This window comes from Humulus lupulus, chromosome 9, assembly GCF_963169125.1.
Source record: "Humulus lupulus chromosome 9, drHumLupu1.1, whole genome shotgun sequence".
Taxonomy (NCBI): Eukaryota; Viridiplantae; Streptophyta; class Magnoliopsida; order Rosales; family Cannabaceae; genus Humulus; species Humulus lupulus.
This window is the reverse complement of record NC_084801.1, coordinates 11,637,584-11,661,184: the sequence shown is the minus strand read 5'-3', so window position 1 is coordinate 11,661,184 and position 23,601 is coordinate 11,637,584. Positions and strand designations below refer to the sequence as shown.

At 39.6% G+C, this 23,601-nt stretch overlaps 3 protein-coding genes across 3 annotated transcripts; all 3 read right to left on the bottom strand.

Moving 5' to 3' along the window:
- Positions 1-1,095: 1,095 nt before the first annotated feature.
- Positions 1,096-2,693, bottom strand: LOC133799425 (patatin-like protein 3). The gene is made up of 6 exons (XM_062237442.1): positions 2,600-2,693; positions 2,457-2,557; positions 2,223-2,369; positions 1,837-2,115; positions 1,576-1,748; positions 1,096-1,454 (listed from the first exon to the last, which is right to left on the bottom strand). Exons 1-6 carry the CDS (start codon positions 2,691-2,693, stop codon positions 1,391-1,393), a joined length of 858 nt encoding a protein of 285 aa, XP_062093426.1. The 3' UTR covers positions 1,096-1,390.
- A 2,407-nt stretch (positions 2,694-5,100) lies between these two features.
- On the bottom strand, positions 5,101-8,526 carry LOC133799424 (uncharacterized). The gene is made up of 5 exons (XM_062237441.1): positions 7,421-8,526; positions 6,574-7,267; positions 6,146-6,384; positions 5,934-6,024; positions 5,101-5,850 (listed from the first exon to the last, which is right to left on the bottom strand). Exons 1-5 carry the CDS (start codon positions 8,524-8,526, stop codon positions 5,101-5,103), a joined length of 2,880 nt encoding a protein of 959 aa, XP_062093425.1.
- A 3,429-nt stretch (positions 8,527-11,955) lies between these two features.
- LOC133801803 (patatin-like protein 2) lies at positions 11,956-12,592 on the bottom strand. The gene is made up of 2 exons (XM_062240045.1): positions 12,433-12,592; positions 11,956-12,342 (listed from the first exon to the last, which is right to left on the bottom strand). The coding sequence occupies exons 1-2, from the start codon at positions 12,538-12,540 to the stop codon at positions 11,971-11,973; spliced, it is 480 nt and encodes a 159-aa protein (XP_062096029.1). The 5' UTR covers positions 12,541-12,592; the 3' UTR covers positions 11,956-11,970.
- Between the last annotated feature and the right edge of the window lie 11,009 nt (positions 12,593-23,601).

Genomic DNA, 23,601 nt, shown 5'->3' with positions numbered 1-23,601 from the left:
TATCTTCCAATCCAATTTTGATATCCCTCCTGCTCCTTATCCCTTTGAAATTTTACATTCAAATTTTGCACCAAATGGTCAAATCGCAAGATTGGAGGAGTAGGGTTTTTACCTGATGCAATTTCCCCAAAACACTTATGAGAAGCTTGCAGGAATGTCGAGAAATCCTTCCTCACCTCCTCTCTCCTCTGCAGCAGCTCCAGCGAAGATCTTGGAGAAACCGCTTCTATCGTTTCTTCGTGTGCTTGGAGTAAATCCCGCATCATAAGCGGATCAATTTCCAGATCTGCTTCTAGTTCTAATTCCACTTCCGTAAACTCTAGTGGTTCAACTCCCAGCAATTCCGTCATGGACCTAGTTTTCCGAACCCCATCAGATGAGGTAGGACCCTTTTTCTTCTTCTTCTTCTTCACCGATGCTTTAACCTTCCCCTGCATCTTCACTCCCTTTGCCATGGCACCAGCTCTCCGAGCTGAGAGAGATCCCAATCTATAAATTTTTTCATTTAAATTTATTTTTAAACATTTTTAATTGATCTATCAAAACAAATTAATTTTGGTTACCTTTGTAATTATTTGGTAATTGATTTATAAATTTAGCTTTAATTTGCGATCTTTAAGGAGACAATCTCAAATACTTACCACTTTATTATTTATTTGTGATTGTGTACACTTGTGCATAACAGATCAAATTATATCACAACAGTTGTTCTAATTCATCCTTTTATTTGGTATACTTTAGAAGTCAAATATATTGCTTGATGAGGTTGATTGTATTGCACCAAGATGAGTGTGTTTGATCGGGCCAGCTGTTTCGTTGAGAGACTCAATAAAGAGTTGGACTGATCTTCATAGCTTGTAATTGTGCAATTAATAGTAGAAGATTCTCAAGGAGCAGGTAAACTGGCCGAACAAGTATATTTATATATATAAATATATAGATATTGTGCTGTTTTGAGTGATTGTTTTTGTGGTTTTTTTTATCTAATTATTGGTATTAGATTTGATTCTTGTTTAACTATGAGTTTTGTGTCCAGTAATTTTCAACAATATTAATAATTAACTATCCGTCATATAACTTGAAGACACATCAACATTATTTAAAATCACACTTAATATTTTATAAATAAGACAATGCACACTCATACATATATATATATATATACATATACATATGATCGTACTTTATTACACACGATACATAGAACTTGACTTTCACTAGCTAGAAACAGCACGAACTTAACCACACATATGTGATGTGGTGATCTTTATCGGCATGGTGTACTTCCATTTAGATCAGCAGGGGAAGTATTTATTTATATGATCACTCGACAAACAGCAGACCTTGTCAAGCTTTTTATTATATATATATTACGTAGAACCACCATTTGTTACACGCTTTTGGGCACCTCGCCACCTCGCCTTTTCTTTAGCTCAACAAGGTAATGTGCAAGCCTGCATGTACGTAATCCCAACCATATATTATTACTATTATTATTGGATATATAAAAAGTATATATATATATATAAATTTCATTTTGGTTTAAGGAAAGATTGAGAAAAGTGTATCACGCACCTATCGAGTGCCTGTTCGTAGGTCAAATTTCCTGAGGCGATTTCACGGTCGAAGGAATATTGACTCAGTTTTGTAACAGGCTTTTTGAGCAAGTTCTTGGCAAACTGCTCCAGTTTATTTAGGTTTTCAGGGGTAGCTTTATCCAAGGAAACAAGATCTTTCGGCAAAGAATCCTATACATGTATATATATTTGCAATTAACATGGGTATTAATATTAATTTGTCAAAAACATTCACTATTATTAATGAATAATTGCGCACCTGAACACGGAGGTAATTGGATTGAGTAGTAAATATTGAGCAGTAGTGCTCAACCATATCTGAGCTTGCATCAGCAAAGATGTCTAAGATAGGACGATCTGGACTACCCAAAACATTCCGGCTCGGATTATTTATCCAGTTAGGAGCCCACCAGTTATTAACCATTTCAACGTTGTATTTCCCAACAGTACTCTCAGTGCCGGTTCCTAAGGAGATTATAACAAGTGGAGTATCGATCTTTCCCTTTTTCTCTAAAGCTCCTTGAATAGCAAGTAGAGTCTGCAATTTTTATGAACAAATTAGTCAATGCATATATATAAACATGCATATTATTAAGTGATCGATCATCAACATCAGTAGTTTTTAGTACGTTCGTAGGTACGTACTGGATTATTTGCGGCAACGCCTCCATCAATCATGTTGAAGTTTAGAGATCCGTTGGAGAACTTATAAGCTGGTAAGTAAACTGGCGCTGCTGAAGTGCTAATGCAAACATCTGCAAGTTTAGCATTCAAGTTTGTACTACTTTTGGCCTGCACCATTTTCCAAATATAATTCTATCATAATATATACATTACATACAATAAAGAAAACAGAGAGAGAGAGAGAGATGTACTGACAGCATAAGTGGAGAAGACAACAGGCTTGAATTTGTTGATGTCGTAGGCAGGAATGACGACATTCGTCAATGTACTGCCCAGTCGTTTGTCCTTGAGAATTCCTTTTCACTACAGGAAAAACAGTCATTACCGGCGGAGAAAACCGCCGGCAATAGTGGGGAAAGCCGCCGGTAATACTTTTTCCGGCGGTCTCCGCCGGCAAATATCTGCCGATAAAAACCGTTCAATAAAGGCCATTATTGCCGGCGGAACTAGCCTCCCGCCGGTAATAATTTGTTCAGAATCATGTCTGACGGTAATAATTTGTCGGTAATGGTAAAATATATTTAAAAAAAATAATTAATTTTTATAAATTATATATAATTAATATTAAATAACTAAACTTATAATTAAAAAATATTAATAAAATTTAGAAATAAAATCAATATTATTTAAATTAATATCCAAATTAAAAATACAACTTTAAAATACTAAAATTGTTCTTTCAAAATAAAAAAATATACACTTAAATTTAATAATAAATAATAAAACCTAAGCTAATTATTATTGTCTTCATCAAAAGATTCATTTAAAAAATCTTCAATATTCATGCTTCGACCCAAACCTTCATGAGACTGTGGTACTGGCGGCGAAGGATAATATGGCCGAGGCTGTGGGAGAATCAAAGGAGACTGCTGCTGTTGTTGATTCGGAGAAGTGTAGTACTGCTGATTATAAACGGGCTGCTGTGTCGATCCTCCATAATGAGGATATACCGGCTGCTGCTGCATGAACGGCCCAAATTGACCATACATAGGTTGTTGTTGCTGCTGCTGCGGTAATCCTCCAAACTGACTTCCCATAGGTTGTGTCTGAGGAAACTGGGAAGAAAGTCCAAACATATAATTAAAAAGTGGCGACTGAGATGAACCACCAGATATGTTTGGAAAATTTTGTTGTGGTTGTTGTGGCATCGACGACGTCCCCGGGCTTTGATTAGATGTACTACCTTGTTGTTGAGAAGGTAAGAACTGTTGCAATAAACTTTCATAGCGTGGGTCATGGAGGGAAGAATCAGTCTGAAAATTTCCTGACTCGACTTTATCACGCATCTTAACCCACATCTCAGCCAAAACTTTCATCATCTCTGGAGTCACATTAGTAGGAACTTGTGACTGGGTTTGGCTTGAACTTTGACTTGTGGAGCTAGATGTTGATTTCTTCCCTTTGCCTCTAGGCCTGTATCCCACTCCTATTTGATAATCAGACCTCGAGCCAAGGACTTTATTCATAACCTGATACTGTATTGATTTAGCAGTAGAACCTTCATTAGAAGCAGATTCCGAACCTGACTGACTACTTTGAATATTTTGCCTCTCCATCTCTTGGGTCATTTGTTCCTGCCAAAAGAAAATGTTAAAAAATCAATATTACTATAATTTAAGATCAATAAAGAAATAAAAAACTTTAACTTACATGTAGTTCTTTGCAAGTTTCGCTAACCCAAGTCTTCGTAGATTTTTTTATATGAGTATCTCTCCAAGCATCAATAGCATGCTCATCAGGTTCATCCTACAAAATAATAGTGTTAGTTTAATTAATAATATAATAATATCAAATAAAGTTAAGAATTTTACTTACATATTCGTTACGGATCGCTGCCATTGATTTAGAGCCTTGCGTCGACAAATACTTCATTTCCTTTCTATTTTTCTTGTTCTGCGTGGATCGCGCTATAAACTTTGGGCTCAGAAACAAATCAACGATTTCTTTCCAGCTCTCCTTTGAGCACAAGTCAGGAATAACATTGAGAGCACTATCCAAATCATTCGGATTTCCAGAATAATATTTTTGGAAATGAGAATGCCTAATATTCTTTCTCTCTGAATATCTTTTGCGCATCTCCGTATACAGAGTTCCCATAACTCTTTCAGGTTCTGGATGCCCATCGATATTATAGCAATACTAAAAAAAAAATTGTTAGTTTAAATTTTTATAGACTAAAATGTATAATATAAAAAATTAGATATTTTTTTTTTACCTTCATCTTTTGAACGACCTGGTCTTTATATTGCCGAGGAACATCTTTAAAATCTAAATAATGTCCCGGCAATAGTAATGTAACTTCAGTACTCAATTGGCGAACAAAAGCTTGGTGCTCAGTACCAACCACTTTGTCTGTCGCCGGATCAAGTTGCAATTCAAGTGGTTTGCCAGCATCCCGCCTTCGTTTTTCAATATTAATATTACTGGCAGGGTCACGTCCCCTCCTTCTTGCAAGACGATCTATTAATTTGTTTAATACATAAAAATAAAAATATTAGTAAATCTTAAACATTTAAACAGCTTACGATTAAAATATATCACATAACTAAAATTTAGATATTAACCTGACTCGCAAGTTGAGGGTATCCTGCTAGGATCTGTGGGGTCTTGACCACCACCATCTCCACCGTGATGTGATACTATATCAGCTGACATTTCTCTTGTATTCATAAATATTTAAGATTTAATAATAAGAATAGAAATCAAATTTAAGATTTAATACCATCAAATTTAATTAAGCAATGAAATAACATTAAACAAAATCAATATCAACATAAATTGAAAATACATATCAAATTCAAATTTTTGTGTTTGTTACAAAGGTAATCATTACATAAAACTAATAATCACTGTCACTTTCATCATTAACTAAATTAACATTAGCATCATCTTCACAAAAATCAATTAATAAATCATCTTCTTCATCTAATTCTTCATTTGCTTCTTCATCGCCTAACTCGTGATCCTCTTGACTAACATTTAAATTTTGTACTGTACTAATGTCAATCGAATTTTGAGTAGGTAGCATAACCAACTCGCCGAGATCCACAGTCAACACAAAATTTAATGAGCTAATATCATGTACCACATCAACGTCTGAATTAGCTTCACAGTTCTCGACGTCCCAAATTTGTCGATGGTTTACACCCTCAACAACTTTCCACTGATTTCCTCTAAGTAAATCATCGAGATAAAATACTTGCTTCACTTGATTTGCAAGTTTATATGGGTCATCCTTGTACCACTCCCCGCTAGTGTTTATACTAGTAATATTATTCTCTATAATTATTTTTTTCCTTCTTGGATCTGTATTAAACCACTTACACTTGAACAATGTCACAGAATATGAGCCAGTAAATGTTAACTTTAATACTTCTTCAAGTATTCCATAATAGTTAAAATCTTCTGTTCCAGCAACAAATACTCCACTGTTTTGAGTGCTCCTCTTTAAATCTCGTTTGGTTGACATAAATCGGACACCATTCACTATACAACCTTCGTAATAAGCTCCTAAATGATCTGATCCAGATGCTAAAGCTAGCAACTCGTCACCATTATCTAACGATCCAAGTTTTTGTAAGTCGTATATCTAAAAGAATAAATAAAATTATTATAGAATTGAAAACAATACTTAAAAGGATGAAAGAATATAGGGTAGGTTTTTTTTTTCACCTTCTTGTGAAACCGTCGCTGAAAATATTTCTTATGTAAAATGTTATGATCTCCATCCTGATATTTGTGTTTGATTTCTTCTAAGTGTTCACTATAAATAAGAACAAAAATTTTGAATCAGTTGAAAGAATTTTCAATGAAATAAAAGCAACTTTTGGGAAGAAACTTACTCCAAATATTTCTGAATTTCAGGTGAATTGTTGTATATGTACCACTCTGCTTGTTCACGAGTCGCACGATCAAGAGGCTTTAGAGTTTCTTTTGTTATAGGTCGACATTGCGATTGAAATACAAAAAGATTTCTTGGTGTCACCTCATCTTCATTGCGATCAAGACGATTAAATCTTGTTTCAACACCTTTGAAATACACCGAACAATATGTCAAAGCCTCATCTGCAACATAACCCTCGGCTATCGACCCTTTAGGACGAGCTTTATTTCCAACGTAATTCTTTAATTTTTTCATGTATCTTTCAAAAGGATACATCCAACGCATAAATACCGGTCCACCCAGAATTGCTTCTTCAGGCAAATGTAAAATCAAATGTACCATTATATCAAAAAAGCCCAGAGGAAATATGAGTTCCATTTTACATAATATTAGAATAAGATCTTTTTGTGCTTCCTCCATATCGCTAACCTTTATAGTTCTTGCACAAATTTGCCTAAAAATGTTACATAACTCAGAAATGGTAGTCGATATACTCTTTGAAAGAAACTTGCGAACACCCACTGATAGTAATCGTTGCATTATTACATGACTGTCGTGTGACTTTAAACCGTTGATATTTGTTAAATCAACATTTACTTTCTTCTTTAAATTGGAACAAAAATTATCTGGAAATTTCACATCTCGAATAAATTTACAAAACTGCATTCTTTGATCAGATGTGAGAACATAAGGAGCATGAGGCTTCATTAACTTTCCGCTGTCATCTTCATATATCCACAACGATTCCCTTACTCCAAACCTTTTCAAATCATGTCTTGCATTAGTGGTGTCCTTGGATTTATCATTATCCAAAATTGTGCCTAACAAACTATCACACACATTCTTCTCCACATGCATGACATCAATGTTGTGTTTTAAAGTGTTGGAAGACCAATAATCAAGCTCATAAAATATGCTTTTCTTCCTCCAATTTTGATCTTCTGCAATACGCCTACGTTTGACACCTCCAAACATCTCGTGTTTTCCAAGAACTTGTGGTACAAGTTTGTTTACTTGTTCTAATATTTCCTCACAAGTAAAACATCTTGGTGGACGTCTTCTCTCGATTTGTCCGTCAAACTGAGTGTCTCTTCTCATTCGATGGTTACTTGGAAGGAATCTTCTGTGACCAATGTAGGATGTCTTACCGATCACTCGAATAGAAGTTGTGTCTTCATTACACGTCGGACAAGCTTTGTATCCCTGACCACTCCATCCAGATAAATAGCTACGAGCAGGAAAATCGTTTACTTTCCACAATAAGGCTGCACGCAACTTGAACATAGTGTTGGTTATACTATCTCTTGTATCGACACCATTAACCCACAACTCCTTTAACTCATCCACCAATGGTCTCAAGAATATATCCATGTCCTTTCCCGGTGATTTTGGTCCAGGAATAAGAATGGATAATATGAAATTATTATCTTTCATACACATCCAAGGTGGAAGATTGTAGTTAGCCAACACCATAGGCCACATACTATATGCTTGACTCATGTTGCCAAACGGATTGAAACCATCTGCAGCTAAACCTAAACGAACATTCCGAGGTTCACTAGCAAAATCAAGATGTTTGGCATCGAAATCCTTCCACGCTAACCCATCCACTGGGTGTCTCATTATCCCATCGTCTTTTGATTTCCCAGTATAGTGCCATAACATTTGCTTCGCTGTAAGTCTTGAACTGTACAGTCGTTTTAATCGAGGAGCTAATGGAAAGTAACGCATTACCTTATGTGGTACCTTTTTTGCAGCAGTTTTTTCAGGAGAAATCCATCTACTACTTCTGCAAATTGGACAAGTCTCTTTAGTTGAATGCTCTTTGTAAAACAAACAACAATCATGTTCACATACATGAATTGACTCGTACCCTAACCCTAACTTCTGTAATCTTTTTTTAGCCTCGTAGTAGGTTGATGGAATTTTATTTCCCTTCGGAAATGAAAGCTTTAGTAATTTCAGTAATTCATCGAAGATTTTATTGGGAATCTTGCCTCTAACTTTCAAATGCAATAATTTTGCTAAAAAGTTAAGAGAAGATATCCAATTACAACCAGGATATAACTCAGCCTCTATCTCGTCAAACAGATCGTCATAAAATTGTCCTGCCGCAGGATTCTTTTCAACTTCTTCAGTTGTAGGTAGAAGGAAGTCTTCGGCCATTGGAATCATCTCATCAACATCATCATCGTTGGCGTCCACCGCATTGGCCACATCTGCTTCCGCTTCACCGTGATATATCCACTTCTCGTAACCTCGATGAAAACCCCAATCGAATACGTGTGCTTTCACCACAGGTAAAGTTTCAAGCCTATTATTTATGCATCTAACACACGGACACCTAATTCTACCAGAGGAATCCTTATATTCCGACGCCATCGTCAAAAAAGCTTGTAGACCGTTCCAATATTCTCGACAAGCACGATTTCTCAATGTCGTCCAAGTCTTGTCAATCGCCATCTAAAGTGTTATAAAAGTATATAAGTTTACGATATGTGAATAGTCTTATATTTTAAAGTGTTATAAAATGTTTATAATAGTCTATTATAAACATTTAATAGTTTTAAACTACTTTAAAATGTTTTATAATATAAACAATTATAATTGTTATATTATATTATAAAACATTTAATAGTTTTATGCTACTTTATAATGCTTTTATAATATAATTGTTATATTATATTATAACACATTTAATAATTGTTGACGCCGTTTTCCGTCAACAGATAAAAGAAGAGCACAAAAACAATAAATGACAATGGCCAAACGGAACAAACAAATCAAACACACGATTTTTTACGTGGTTCAGCAGTTAAATCTGCCTAGTCCATGAGTCTCTGCTATTAATCTCAAGATTATCTCTGTAAAATTCTTTAGTATGAATTCTCCAGAGTTTTCTCTCAAGGATCAGAATTTCGGTCCTTTACAATGGTGCATGGCTTCTCTATTTATAGAGAAGGATGCAGAATACTATCCCACATATTTTGGGTAGTTACTCTTTTGTGAATAAAATAAATGGCTTTAAATGCCTATAATCAGATAAAAAAGGAAACGTCCCTGAAGACCAGGAAACGCATAACTGATTAAATAATATCCCACGATTCTTGGGGATTTACATTAATAAATGAGGATTACATCTCATGTTTATAATACTTGTTGATATTCAAAGCGGCGATCGCGTATCTCTAAGGCTCTTGCCTCCCAAGTTTCCCATCATTGCCCGAGCCAGTGACATCTCCCGAGCTAACGTGGCTTTCGAGAAAGTACGTCGAGCTCAAGACCCCTGCTCCGAAGTTGTTCCTGAAGATGAGGGTGCTCTCAGAACTACCTTTCGAGATCGAGATCATTTCGAGGTCACGATACTCGAGGTCGTGTATCGTACTTTGTAGGCTCGATTTACAATCCTAGAGCATGCCCTAACCCTCACGAGACCATTTATTGCGAACTCAGCTTTCGAGGTCATATTTACTATAGCTCGAAATTTGGGTATAACAATAATTTTATGCTATTTTATGTTTTATCATCATATTTTATGCTATTTTATCTAATTTATCCTAAAATTATTTAAATAAATTATTATTATCTAATGTTTACTAATTATTTAATTTATACTTAATTAATTATTTAATTAATTAGTTATCTATCATCTAATTTTTCCTTTACTAATTGTTTATTTAATTAATACTTAATTGTTTATTTATTTATTTAATTATTTATCATATTATTAATTTAAATGTTTACTTATTATTAGTTATCTATTATCTAACTTTTCCTTTACTAAAAAATTAATTATTTAATTAATACTTAATTGTTTATTTATTTAATATTCATTTAATTATTTATTTATCATATTATTAAATTAAATCTTTCCTAATTATTTAATTAATTATTAATTAATTACTTAATTAATTAATTAATTATTATTATCTAATGTTTACTAATTATTTAATTTATACTTAATTAATTAATTAATTAGTTATCTATTATCTAATTTTTCCTTTATTTAAATAACTTATTATTATCTAATGTTTACTAATTATTTAAATTATACTTAATTAATTATTTATTTATGTAATTAATTAGTTATCTATCATCTAATTTTTCCTTTACTAAAAAATTAATTATTTAATTAATACTTAATTGTTTATTTATTTAGTTAATTATTTATCATATTATTAATTTAAATGTTTACTTCTTATTAGTTAATTAATATCTAATTTTTCCTTTATTTAAATAAATTATTATTATCTAATGTTTACTAATTATTTAATTTATACTTAATTAATTAATTATTTATTTATTTATTTAATTAATTATCTATTATCTATTATCTAATTTTTCCTTTACTAAAAAATTAATTATTTAATTAATACTTAATTTTTTATTTATTTAATATTCATTTAATTATTTATTTATCATATTATTAAATTAAATCTTTCCTAATTATTTAATTAATTAATTAATTAATTACGTAATTAATTATTAATTAATTAATTAATTACGTAATTAATTAATAAATTATTTATTTATTTATTTAACATATTTAATTATAACTATTTTAAAAGCTGAATAATTAATATGTAATTAATTGAAATTATTTTTATTTAATTAATTCTATAACTACTCTTTTATATAATTACTTAATAATTGTTTACATGTATTATTTAATACTTTCTTTTAATAAATAAATTTTTAATTATTTAATTTTTATTATTCTCATATCAATTCCTATCTAAGTTATTAAAATAACTTTTTTCTATAATTTAAAATTTATTATATTATTTATTAATATTTTATTTCTCTACCATTAAACTATTTTTTTAATAATTAATAACAAATTCATTAAAATCTAAACTTCACAATATTAAAATAATTTTAATTAAACTATAACAAAAATACATTATAACATTCTAACAATATAATAACAATTTAACAATAATAAAAAATGATTCATTAATAATATCTAACAATATTTTAATATTCTTTAAAACTAAAAGACCAAAATAAAAATGTATGAAATAGAAAATTACTTACCCGCAGTACAACAATAGCAAGATTCAGTACTCCCAATGAAGTCCTGAAATATATATACATATATATATTAGTTATAAATTAATGGAATATTTAAATTTAATATATATACTTAAGAAAATTGTTCATAACCAAATATTAACCCAACCTATTTGAGGAAAAATACTGTTAGCAAAAAAAATATGAAAAGAAATACATGAATTTATTCATGAAACAGAGCATGATATTAGAAACATCTATATAGAAGAACAAAAATTATAATCAGAACCCAAACAACTATCCCATCAGAAAAATCTAATTGATTACAACAAAAATATATTATATATTTATATTAGCATATAACTACATACCCAGAAACTAACAGTGAGGAAACAAAGCTGAATATGATCCCAAAAAGCTTTTGAAAATGGTGGATTGCGTCTGGTTTGCGTTTGGATATTTGGAGAATGGGTGTTTCGGTTTGGAGAGTTGGACGAACGGGGGCGGAGAAGACGAATGGGTTACATATATAGAATATTATTGCCGGCGGAGGTCCGCCGGCAATAATACTTCCGCCAGTATTTGTAATTAACGGATATATTTTTATTATTATTACCGGCGGAGCCCGCCGGTAATAATCCGCCGGCAATAAGCGAATTACAAATTGGGCGGCAGGTTTGCCGCGTGAATAAAATCTAATTATTGTCGGCGGATTGTCCGCCGGCAATAATATATTTCCCACCGGTACTGCTTAAATAATTTAAAAAATAAAAATAAAATTAAAATTAAAAAACATGATTAATACCCGCAGACTTAGTTTTCCGCCGGTAAAGATAGTATTATTACCAGCGGACTGTCTCCGCTGGTAATATTTCCGCCGGGAAACAACAATTTTGTTGTAGTGTTTGTCAGTTCTTGAAGGCACGTACCATAGCTTGGCCCACCTGGTATAGTTCTACCACTTTCATCACTCTTTGCTTGCCTTAGCGATCTAGCTTCGTCTTCGTCTTGTGGGAATATTTTTGGGCATTCCCGTTTGTAGAAAGGGACAATCTGATTGGCGTCATACAAAGGCCGTTTTTGGTGGTTGGGTGTTGATATCATTGCTGCAATGAGACCACCGGTGCTTGTCCCTGAGATCACATCAAAGTAGTCTGCCAGCCTTGTATTCTCGCCACCGTATTCCTAACTCACACATCGATCCACACAAAACTTATTATATATTTTGTACATCTACACACATACACACATGGCAAATATGACAATATATAATACCTTAAGTTTGGATTCAAGGAAATCAAGAATGACCCCAGGGATGATCCCTCTAACTCCTCCTCCATCAATACTAAGAATGGTAATTGTATCAGCTGACGTGCCTGCCATATTACGATCACTCTTATTATTATTATTTATATTGCTAAGCAAAAGTTGGATATGCAATATTGAATGGAGGAAGAACCTACCTAGACTCACTTCTATTTATAGAACCTAGCCAGCTCTTAGTGTTCCGTGTATGTCCTAGAAAATTACCTTTATACCCTTTTATATGCATGGTCACATAATTCATTCTATATATGTAGTGTAAAATGTTGTAGCTTTTTATGGCTGTAACTGTTATCCAATAAAATAGCATTGATGACGTGGCGAGTAATCCCTGACACGTGGCTAACACCTGGAGGCGTCTGCTAGAGTATCGACCAGAAGGCACAGTAGAAGCAGGGTAAGCTCGTCCTACCCGCGACCAGTTTGGTCGATGGTTCCGTGTACAAGGCGACATTTATGGAAAGATCTTTGTAATCCCGAATTTATCTCACTCAATCTCCTGAGTACCTGATTATTCAGGGGAGAATATCTGTAACAATCTTTTGTAATCCTCCTTGAGCCTATAAATAGCAAGAGATAGCTCAAGAGAGGGACTTTTGGCTTTTGAATCATTCGAAACTATAGTAATTCTTTGAGTAAACTTGTATTGTTCTTCAGAGGTTGGTGAAACTCATTGAACCCTAGTTCTTTGATCACTCTTCTAATTCTTATATCAATATCAGCCTAAGTGGACGTAGGTCATTACCAGATCCTGGGGCTGAACCACTATAAAAATTCTTGTGTGATTTACTGTTTTTGCCATACGTTCTTCTCTATACATTTATTCACATCAATCACGTTTTGACTCCGCGTCAGTTGGCCAAATCTTGGGTCAACATTCTGGTGCTTTCATTGAGAGATTAATTTATTGCTGTTAAGAAAACTAATGGCGAAAGCAGGAAGGAAAACTGGGCAGGCAACCGCCGCTGCACCGTCAAACCCGCCACCTCCTCCTCCTCCTGCAAGCATGGCGGAGGATGAGCCGCAACTAGACTTTGAAGAGGAGGAAATGGACGATGCGACGCTGAACAGTACTCTGGGCGCGTTACAGGAAGAGATGGCTAATCTGAGGGCCAGTCAGGAGACTGCCGCTGAAGTTATGGCGCAGCTGCAGCAGGAGATTGAACGGCAGCGCGCGGAATTGAGCGAAAGGCAAGCGGAGGTTGACCGCCGCCAGAACGAAGCCATGGCAGCCCTTGAGGCAGCCTTGCTGTTGGCTAGAAATCAGGCTGCACCTGCCTCGCAGCCTGGCCAACCGGTGAATGGGCCACCCCAGAGGGGTCCTAATCCGAGCCCACCGATTCAACCTTCGAGTCCGCAAAGGCCCGAGCAGCCTCAGATGCCCCATGACGATGTCCCATAGGATCCTGAGGCGCAGCCACCATCCCAAGCCGCTCGGGGTAATCCCCCGCAACAGAGGCAGAATAGGGCCGAGCATCAGCCTCGCAGCCCTAGACGCCGTAGGGAAGATGGGCCGAACCTACCGAACAGAGGTCAGTACCCTCCTGGCAACAGGAGAGACTCAGAGTTAGGCTCTGCGGTCCGAGGCCCCCCACGGCACGATGGTGCACGGGGACACCACGACCAGCGCAGACCACCCTCTAACGCTCGGGATGGTTCAGCCAGGGACGGGCATCGAGGGAACAGTCGATCTCACCATAGCCAGTCGAGGTTCAGAGATGGCCACGGATACAATGAGGCTGACTCAGGCAACGGAAATGCTGGTGAGAGGAATAGAGAAAGAGGTAAAAGCAGGAGCCAAGTACCTCAAGATGACTAGCCAAATAAACAGGATGCTGGGGGGCAGCCCAGACAAAATAATGTCTTCAACCGGCTCGGTGGTAGCAAGCAGCGAAGAAGAGAAGAGGACCTGAGAGATGTACTCAATGATCGTCGCGAGAAGCACGGCGAGAACGTCCCCCCAGCAACAGAGGCCACCGCGATTCCTACCGCAGTGCAGGCCCAGATAGACGCACTCAACTAGGTTGTTCAGCAGCTGGTCGGAGGAAGGACTTCCTACATCGACCACGATAGGAGGAAGGCACTCCTTTCGTCCAAAGGATAGCTAACGCCGAAACTCCCAGCAAATTCAAGATGCCTACGCTCCCGAACTTTGATGGATATGGGGACCCAGTCTCGCATGTGAATAAGTTTGAGATTCAGATGGACATTCAGAAAGTGTCCGAAGACGCTCGGTGCAGGATCTTCCCTGCAACACTTTCTGAAGCAGCGTAGGAGTGGTTCTTTAAGTTCCATAGTTTCCTGGGAAATGTTCGTAAGGGAGTTCTACGGACAGCTCTATGCGGGTCGTGTGCACCCAACCGAAGCAAACCAGCTAGTCGAAATTCGCCAGCAGGACGGGGAGTCAGTGAAGGATTACGTCCAGCGCTTTATGTGAGCGACAGCTGGAGCAAAAACTGTAGGAGACGAAGGCAAGATGATGGCCATTACCGCAGGTGTTAAACGTTGCTCTCCCCTCTGGAAAAGTCTCCGAAAGGAAGGAGTTAGAACAACCCAGGAGTTCTTGGATCGAGCTGATCGTTACATCAAGCTCGAAGAGGCCATTGCTAATGATGGAAAACCCTCGAACAAGGGTAAGAAGGCCGTCGAGCCCGCCAAAGCCGACAATGGTTCCAAACCTAATGGAAACTGCAAAGGCAATGGAAACGGCAACGGTAATGGGAAGAATGGTGGAAAACGGCCATACAACGAGCCTTCCACCTCCGACAACAAACGAGCCAAGGGTAATCGTTATGAACCTAGGTTCACTAACTACACTGTCCTCATTGAGTCTCGAGGAGAGGTTTACCAGGCCACAAGCTCTAGTGTGCCTTACAAGAAACCTGGACCCATTCGAAAGGACATTTCGAAAAGAGACACTACCAAGTTCTGTCGTTACCATAACGACTACGGACATGACACCAATGAGTGCAACCAGTTAAAAGACGAAATCGAGTTCCTTATTAGACAAGGACATTTGAGAAGATACGTACGGGCCTCGGGAAATTCCCAACGAGAAGCTCTAGGTGGCAATGAGCAGGCGTCCACACGCCAACGCTCTCCACCATTACAGCCTACCCCCATGGCTGGAACACTCTTAACCATCTGTGGAGGCCCGCACCTCACGGGAAATAGCGGAAAGGCCAGAGAACGATATGCTCGGACTCTGCGCCACGATCAGGACATCGAGATGATGACTGTGGAGGACCGTGCGCCAAAAAAGGCTCGGTCAGAAGAAGGCGAGGTAACCTTCTCTGATGGCGATGCCCAGCACGTTTGGTTCCCACATTCCGATCCGCTGGTCGTGGACATCCAGATGGCCAATATGATGGTAAAGAGGGTACTAGTCGATACAGGAAGTTCAATGAACATCCTGTATAAGTCAACACTGGAACGCATGAAATTGTCCGTAAAGGACTTGGAGCCCTGCAATCAGACGATATATGGCTTCTCTGGAGAAGGACTCGCCCCAGCCGGAATGATCAAACTTCCAGTAACGACGGGTACAGCGCCTGCAACAAGGACATTACTCGCCACTTTTGTAGTGGTCGATTGTCCTTCGGCGTACAATGCCGTTACCGGAAGGCCCATACTGGTTGATCTACGGGCCGTCATCTCTATGTGGCACCTAGCCATGAAGTTCCCAACGGACGCAGGGATAGGACTCGTTTTAGGGAACCAAAGGGAAGCCAGGGAGTGCTACAACGCCTCGATCACGAAGGCAAAAAGTGGAATGTCAAGGAGCACTACCCCAGACCAATTGTAGATGGCGGTAGATGCGCAAGCCCAATCAGGTGGTGAAGTCACCAAATAGGGTGTTGCCCAAAGTGAGGATGGAGATTTGGATCCTCGCTTTGGGGATTTTGAAGAGAATGTTGGACCCGTCGAGGACCTGGAGGAGGTCCAACTCGACGAAGAAGACCCGACCAGAGTCGTGAAGGTTGGGAAAAACTTAGAACCTACCACGAAGCATGCACTGGTGGAATTCTTGCGAAGGAACCAGGAAGTTTTCGCCTGGTCGCACAAAGACATGGTGGGGATAGATCCTGCGGTGATCAGCCATGTCTTGAACATAGATAAAACTTTTCCACCCGTGCAACAAAAAAGAAGGCTGCTCGATAAAGATAGATCAAGAGCCTTGAAAGAAGAAGTCGAAAGACTTAAGGAGAATGGGTTTATCAGGGTGGCGTTTTATCCATCGTGGGTCTCAAATCCGGTGTTGGTCCCCAAGCCTAACGGAAAGTGGCGGACCTGTGTGGATTTTACAGACCTCAATAAAGCCTGCTCAAAAGACTGCTTCCCACTCACAAGAATCGACCAGCTGGTCGATGCGACTGCAGGACATGAGATCCTCTCGTTCATGGATGCATATTCGGGCTACAACCAAATTAGCATGCATCCCCCTGACGAGGATCACACCAGCTTTCGGACCGATACGGGCTTATACTGTTACAAAGTCATGCCCTTCGGACCGAAAAACGCAGGTGCGACTTACCAACGGCTAGTCAACCACATGTTTGAGGAGCTGATCGGTGCAAACATGGAGGTGTATGTGGATGACATGCTAGTAAAGTCTAAAAGGGCAGAAGGACATGTGAGGGATCTACAAGAGTGCTTTGATGTGTTAAACAAGTTCCAGATGAAGTTGAATCCCCTCAAATGTTCCTTTGGAGTCGGATCATGGAAGTTTTTGGGGTTTATAGGAAATTCAAGGGGAATCGAGGCCAACCCTGACAAGATAAAAGCCCTGATCGACATGAAGTCGCCGGAGAAGATCAAGGATGTACAAAGTTTGACCGGAAGGATCGCTGCCCTGAGTAGATTCATCTCGAAATCAACTGACAAATGTGTCCCTTTCTTCAATCTACTCAGGGGCAATAAAAAGCTTGAATGGACGGGAGATTGCGAGCAAGCATTCCAGGCCTTGAAAGCTCATATGGCGCAACCTCCCATCTTGTCAAAACCAATTGAAGGAGAAACTTTGTTTATTTATCTGGCGATTACTGAAGTTGCTGCTAGTGCGGTACTTGTACGGGAAGAAGAAGGCGTACAGAAAGCAGTCTACTATGTCAGCAAGAGGCTAATCGGTGCAGAATTAAGATATCCGCCAATCGAACGGTTAGCATATTGCTTAATACTAGCCTCCAGGAAGTTGCGTCCTTACTTCCAAGCCCATCTTATCACAGTTCTAACCGACTAGCCCCTTCGGCATGTCCTCCAAAAACCTGAGGCGGCTGGGCGATTATTAAAATGGGCAGTCGAACTAGGGCAGTTCGATATAACTTATTCACCACGAGCAGCAATAAAGGGACAATTCTTGAATGATCTTGTTGCGGAGTTCACCGAACTCCCAGACAGTGAGCAATGCGAACAACCTGAAGCGCCCATGCCTCAAGACAAAACTCCTTCGTGGAAGCTATTCACGGATGGTTCATCCAACGAATCCCACGCTGGAGCGGGAGTGAAATGGATAACGCCGGAAGGGCATCGATTTCACTGCGCAATCAGGTTCGACTTCACCGCGTCGAACAATGAAGCGGAATACAAAGCACTCCTCGCTGGATTAAGAATGGCCAAAGATATGAGCATAAAGACGCTTGATATTTACAGTGACTCACAGCTAGTCGTGAATCAAGTCCTGGGAGAATATCAAGCACGAGGCTTAAAGATGATGGCCTACCTGAATAAAACGAAAGATTTGCTAGCCTAGTTTACAAAGTACACCCTTTAGCAAATTCTGCGAGACCAGAATTCGAATGCAGACGCCCTGGCTAAACTCGCGAGCCCAAAAGATGCAGACACCTTGAACATAGTTCCAGTAGAAAGACTGAATAAGCCGAGCATAGAAGCAGCCGAAGCCAATATGGAGATTCGTTTAGAAGATACATGGATGGCGCCTTACTTGGAGTATCTGACGAATGGTACACTGCCGGCAGATAGAAACAAAGCCAGAACTCTGCAAAGGCGAGCCGCTAGGTACATACTGGTCGATGGTGTTATGTACCGAAGAGGATATTCGATGCCACTACTCAGGTGCGTTACACTAGAAAAAGCTAAGGAACTCATGAAGGAGGTGCATGAAGGCTTCTGAGGGGATCACGCTAGGGGGCAAAGTTTGGCGAAAAAGATTCTAAGGCAAGGCTACTTCTGGCCTACAATGAATGAGGATTCGATGGAGTATGTGCGAAAATGCGACAAATGTCAAAGGTTCTCCAAGATTCCACGAGCAACTCCAAATGAACTAAAACAGATGCAGAGCCCGTGGCCTTTCGCAGTGTGGGGAATAGATTTGATTGGATCCCTGCCTACAGGGAAAGGCAGAGTAAAGTACGCAGTTGTGGCAGTTGATTACTTCACCAAATGGGCCGAAGCTGAACCACTCGCAACCATCACGACCTAGAAAGTTCTTGACTTCGTCATCAAGAACATTGTGTGCCGATATGGTCTGCCCAGGAAGATAGTTTCAGACAACGGGACCCAGTTTGACAGCGACTTATTCACCGATTTATGCGAAAGGCATGGAGTTATTAAAAGCTTTTCTTCAGTCGCACACCTCCAAGCAAATGGGCAAGTCGAAGCCGTGAACAAAACTCTTAAAGACACCCTGAAGAAAAGACTTGAAGAAGCTAAAGGAGCGTGGCCAGAGCAGCTACCTGAAGTCCTATGGTCGTATAGAACATCCCACCGAACAGCGACAGGACATACCCTGTTTTCTTTGGCCTATGGATATGAGGTCATGTTGCCTGTTGAGTTAGATCCCCCTCACATCGGCGCTTAACTTACGACCAGGATCAGAAAAACCAGCTAATGATGGACTCCCTAGACACAATCGACGAGATGCGAGAGAAATATCAACTCCGAGTTGCTGCATACCAGCAAAAAGTCGCCTGGTACTTTAACTCCAAAGTTAAAGAAAGAAAATTCAACGTCGGTGCCTTAGTGCTACGGCGAGTTTTCTTAAATACCCGCGACCCCACCGCTGGAGTGCTCGGACCTAATTGGGAAGGACCTTACCAGATTGAAGAAGTCATTCACCCAGGCACATACAAACTTGCACGCTTAAACGGAGATCTCGTTCCACGTTACTGGAATGGAGAACACCTGCGCAAGTATTATCAATAAACAGTCCTTTTTAAAGGACTGGCTTGTGTAAAGATTTCCAATTTTTACAAGTTTTGCAAAGAGGGTTAGCCACACTGTATGGCTAACTGCTCGTATATGTAAGATTTTATTATAGAATCACTCGTAAAGACATGTTTAGTCCATTTTTAATACGAGATTACAAGGGACTGTGCGCAGCCAGTCATTCTTTCCAACCATTGTGAATTTACATTTACAAGTATTTGTTCATTACGTGTGTTGTTTTGTTGTATTACAAGTATCATTTTTGCATGAACAGGAATGTTCGAACAGGCCACAGTCAAGGCAAGTGACCAAGGACCTAAAGCTCCTCGATCACTTGGGGGGCATATAAAGCACATCGATAGCAAAGCATACTCTCAAGGCAAGGTATGTAAACACGTGAACAAAATGAGTGAAAGCATGCTACAATACTTAGAGTATTTTTCAAAATTTAGATTTTGTTAAATCATGCCAAAGTACTATGCTAAGTTCAGTCATTCGGACAAATGTTATAATAAATAAAGATATTATAGCATCAAGATTTAAGCTTTTACAGCATCGCTGCTTGGATGTAACTGTTCAAGTAAAAGAAAAAAGATTTACTGCCCGTGCAGCAAAGTTTAAAAAAGAAGCTATTGTTTTTACATCACGACCCGTGGGTCGTATATCCAAAAGAAAGAAAAAATATAAGAGAAAATTCTAAGAGGCATTCGGGGCCGGAGGGTCCTGGGCAGCATCCTGGTTAGTCGCGTCCTCGACAACTTCTTCTTCTTCCACACCAGCGACGCTTGGAGAGACAGGGGTTGCAGCTCTTGCCTCTTCTTCGGCCAGTTGGGCAGCGCATCGAGCTAACTCAGCAGTTCTGACTTCCTCTAAAAGGTAACTAAAGTCAGCACCCTGATTATGTTTCCAGAAATTGTAGAAACATCGGAGTGTCGTCCTCTTGTACTTTTCCAGATTCTTGGAGTTGTCAAGCTCTAACTACTTCACCTTGCCCCCGAGTGTGACAATAGCCTCATCCTTAGACTTGAGTACCTCTCCTAAATGTTTGATTTCACGAAGATGGGCTTGGTTAAAATCTCGATACTCCTGCCTCAACTTGACTGCTACGTTCTTCGCAGCTTCAGCCTCTGACAGCTTAGTCACTGCCGCATCCCTCTCTCGGACCATTGCTTCCAACTCCTTGGCATGCTTAGCCTCAGCAGCGAAAAGCTCCTCGGCCGCCTTCACCTGATACCTCTCGATGGCTTTTGCCTTAGCCTGCTCGAGGTAAGCCTGGGCTCGGGTACGGGCAGTAGTGGCAGACAGCAAGGCCTGTAAATAAAGCAAAAAGGAGTTAGAACTTATCATGAGGACTAAAAGACTAAATCTTGAAATACAAAGAAGTACTTACACTGGAGATTTCGTTCAGAGTCCTGTTCAGGATCTGATCGACGGGCATGTCTTCAGCTTCGACCATTGCACCTCTAACACGGTCGCTTTTGCCGATGCGATCGAGACGATCCCTGGCAGATCGAATGGCACTGCCCATAAGTTTGGCCCCAAGAGCTTCTTCACGAGTAGGCTACTCTCTGGTAGGCGCGGTTGGAGGATTCGACGGGGCAGGGGTAGTCTGCTGCTCGGAAAGAACTGGAGGAGGGGTAGAAGTTTGCCCTGTTGGCGCAGGATTTTGCCCAGTTGGCGCGTCCTGAGGAAGGTCTTCTATTCGACCCTTCTTGGCTGGAGGGCCTCGGCTGGATTCACCAGTTCTCTTCTTAGGCTTCCGTTGGAGTTGAGGAACCTCCTCTTCATCCTCGGCCTGGTACATGTCGAAGATGTTGGGAGTAGACATATCTGCATGTAAGTAAACACAGCAAGTTAATAATAAAGGAGGCAGGTGAAAGTATGTTATACAACTGAAAGGAGGTAACAAAGTAAATACCCGAGCTACAACTACTGGTCGCTACACTATTGACTCTATTAGTCGTATACTCATTCTCTGGAATGAAGAAGTCTGACCCTAGATTTGGAGCATATGTAAAGTTACCATCCCCGTCAAACAAGTGATAGGGAATTGGCAAACCATTTAAAAGCGAAATAACTTTACCATTATCATCGGAAGATTCTCCCAAGTCAACAATGGGCTCTTTGGCCTTTTCTTTCCCCTTGCCTTGGGGAGGAAAAGGCCTTTCTGTGGAAGGGCTACTCGTGGGTTCCCTGATTGTAACCCCCGTTGGCCTCCTCCTCCGAGGAGGCACAGGAGGTTGCTGCTCGGGAACCCTCTCAGCAGTGGCTTCGTCCACCACGAACCCTCTATTTTCAAGGCGAGGAGCCAGGAGGCCAGACAGCCTCAAGTTTGTTTTAGTGATCAGGGTCTTGACACTTTTTGCTGCGTCAGACGTCCTGGCCAGAGTGTTAGACCTCAACACCATGTTTGGTTTTGGGGTCGGACGTAACCAAGGGCCTGAAAAAACAGATTACAGTCTGAGAAAAATGAAAGGAGACACCCTAGGTTAAAGTATCGACCAGTCAAAGGCAAGTTCTTACCTCCTAGTGCGAAGGCCAAATTGTTGCTAGTTATGTCTGGAATAAAGAAATACTCCTTATTGTAGTGCCCCACGTTTGATATATGGGTAGTGCCACTCAAGAACGTCCGGCCGGTCTCCTGGTGGCAGAAGTGGAAGAAGCCCGTCCCGTTGTGCTGTGGGTTAGATTTAAGGTCAAAAAGATAGTTGACCTCGTGGGGCGAAGGTTCTGGCCATTTATTAAGTTTATACAAGATATAGAGTGCGGTCAGCATCCTATATCCATTTGGGCTTATTTGGAAGGGGGCGACACCAAAATAATTGGCCACCCCCACAAAAAAGGGATGAAGAGGGAGGTAAGCTCCCGCCTCAATGTGATACCAAGACCAAGCGCTGTTTGCACCTCCTGGGAGGTTAGCCCTCTAGTTTGCGGTAGAGCGTATAATAGTAACCCCCGTGAGGGGGAATTTCCTGAATCAGTTAGCGACCATTCGAGGGGTCACTAGACTGGCTGGGGAAGTATACCACTCGACATCAGGTGGATTCCGGTGGCGAGGGCGGGCCCTAGTTTGGATATTAGGGTCAGGAACGAGATTTTCTCGACCACTGGTCGAGGGAACCCTAGCCTGTGAATCAGGCTGGGCAGGAGAATTTGGGTTGCTTTCGGGCTCAGGTCTTTTCTTTCCAGTAGACTTGGAGCGGGCCATTGGAGAGGAAGGATGGGGTCTGGAAGAGGATCGCGAGAAAGGAATCTCGTGGACACGTTCAGCTGGTTGTTCTTCTCCCTCGAGCAGCTGGGCGAGAAGGTCGTCGTCGATGGGTCTTTCACCTCCCCACAAATCTGGCATTAAAGTCTGCAAACAGAAGAATGGGGAGGTGAGGATATAGAACTTTAAAAAGCTTTTTAGAATAACGCTGGTCGAGTATAAAAGTTAGGCTTTTATACAACAACATTCTAACAAAAAGCTAAATCTTTCTACGCGAATAGTTTGAAAAACGGATCAAAGGGTGAAAATAAAAAGTTTTTTTGGAAAAGCTTTTTTAACTCCCTTTAGGGCGGGCAAAATTTATTTTTCAATTGGCTTAAAGATTGAAATTTTACTTCGGTTTTACGTCCTAAAAAGCATGATCCTGGGTTTTAAACTAACTCGTAACTCTACTTTGCCTACAAAACACTCTGTCTACAAGCACCTTAAACCAGAAACAGTAAAACTTAAACAGTCCACCATCAAGAGCATGCATCACGAGAAATTAGAGGCATGGGAGTTCAAAAACTTACAAGGAAAGTGATCGTGAAGGTGGAAAAAAGGGTCTTCGGAAAACAAAGAACTCTCGAACGGGGTCCTGGAAGTGCAGAAGGATGGTCTCCGGAGAAGTTTAAAACTCTGGTTTTTAGGGTTTTCTACAAAGATAATGGCGTGCGTAAAAAGAAAAAGGAGGCTTCGACGGTCTTATA